We start from the raw sequence: 792 nt of genomic DNA on the forward strand, positions 1-792 counted from the left end.
CCCGGAGGGCCCATGCTGGGGTGTCGCGGATGCGACTGGAAGGGGCCCGGGGGGCCCATGCTGGGTTGTTGTGGATACGACTGGAAGGGGCCCGGAGGGCCCATGCTGGGGTGTCGCGGATACGACTGGAAGGGGCCCGGAGGACCAATGCTGGGGTGTCATGGATGCAACTGGAAGGGGCCCGGAGGGCCATGCTGGGGTGTCGCGGTACGACTGGAAGGGGCCCGGGGGGCCCATGCTGGGTTGTTGTGGATACGTCTCGAAGGGGCCCAGAGGGTCCATGCTGGGGTGTCGCGGATGCGACTGGAAGGGGCCCGGAGGACCAATGCTGGGGTGTCATGGATGCAACTGGAAGGGGCCCGGAGGGCCATGCTGGGGTGTCGCGGTACGACTGGAAGGGGCCCGGGGGGCCCATGCTGGGTTGTTGTGGATACGTCTCGAAGGGGCCCAGAGGGTCCATGCTGGGGTGTCGCGGATGCGACTGGAAGGGGCCCGGAGGACCAATGCTGGGGTGTCATGGATGCAACTGGAAGGGGCCCGGAGGGCCATGCTGGGGTGTCGCGGTACGACTGGAAGGGGCCCGGGGGGCCCATGCTGGGTTGTTGTGGATACGTCTCGAAGGGGCCCAGAGGGTCCATGCTGGGGTGTCGCGGATGCGACTGGAAGGGGCCCGGAGGGCCCATGCTGGGGTGTCATGGATGCGACTGGAAGAGGCCCGGAGGGCCCATGCTGGGGTGTCGCGGTACGACTGGAAGGGGCCCGGGGGGCCCATGCTGGGGTGTTGTGGATACC

General features: G+C 68.3%; 1 protein-coding gene across 1 annotated transcript; it reads right to left on the minus strand.

The window, feature by feature from the left end:
* Positions 1 to 17: 17 nt before the first annotated feature.
* VOLCADRAFT_33952 (uncharacterized protein) lies at positions 18 to 735 on the minus strand (the record flags this gene model as incomplete). The annotated part of the gene is made up of 2 exons (XM_002959528.1): positions 18 to 125; positions 568 to 735. Coding segments are annotated over 2 exons (276 nt in total), but the record flags the coding sequence as incomplete, so codon positions are not given.
* Positions 736 to 792: the final 57 nt, after the last annotated feature.

Source organism: Volvox carteri (genome assembly GCF_000143455.1).
Source record: "Volvox carteri f. nagariensis unplaced genomic scaffold VOLCAscaffold_329, whole genome shotgun sequence".
NCBI lineage: Eukaryota > Viridiplantae > Chlorophyta > Chlorophyceae > Chlamydomonadales > Volvocaceae > Volvox > Volvox carteri.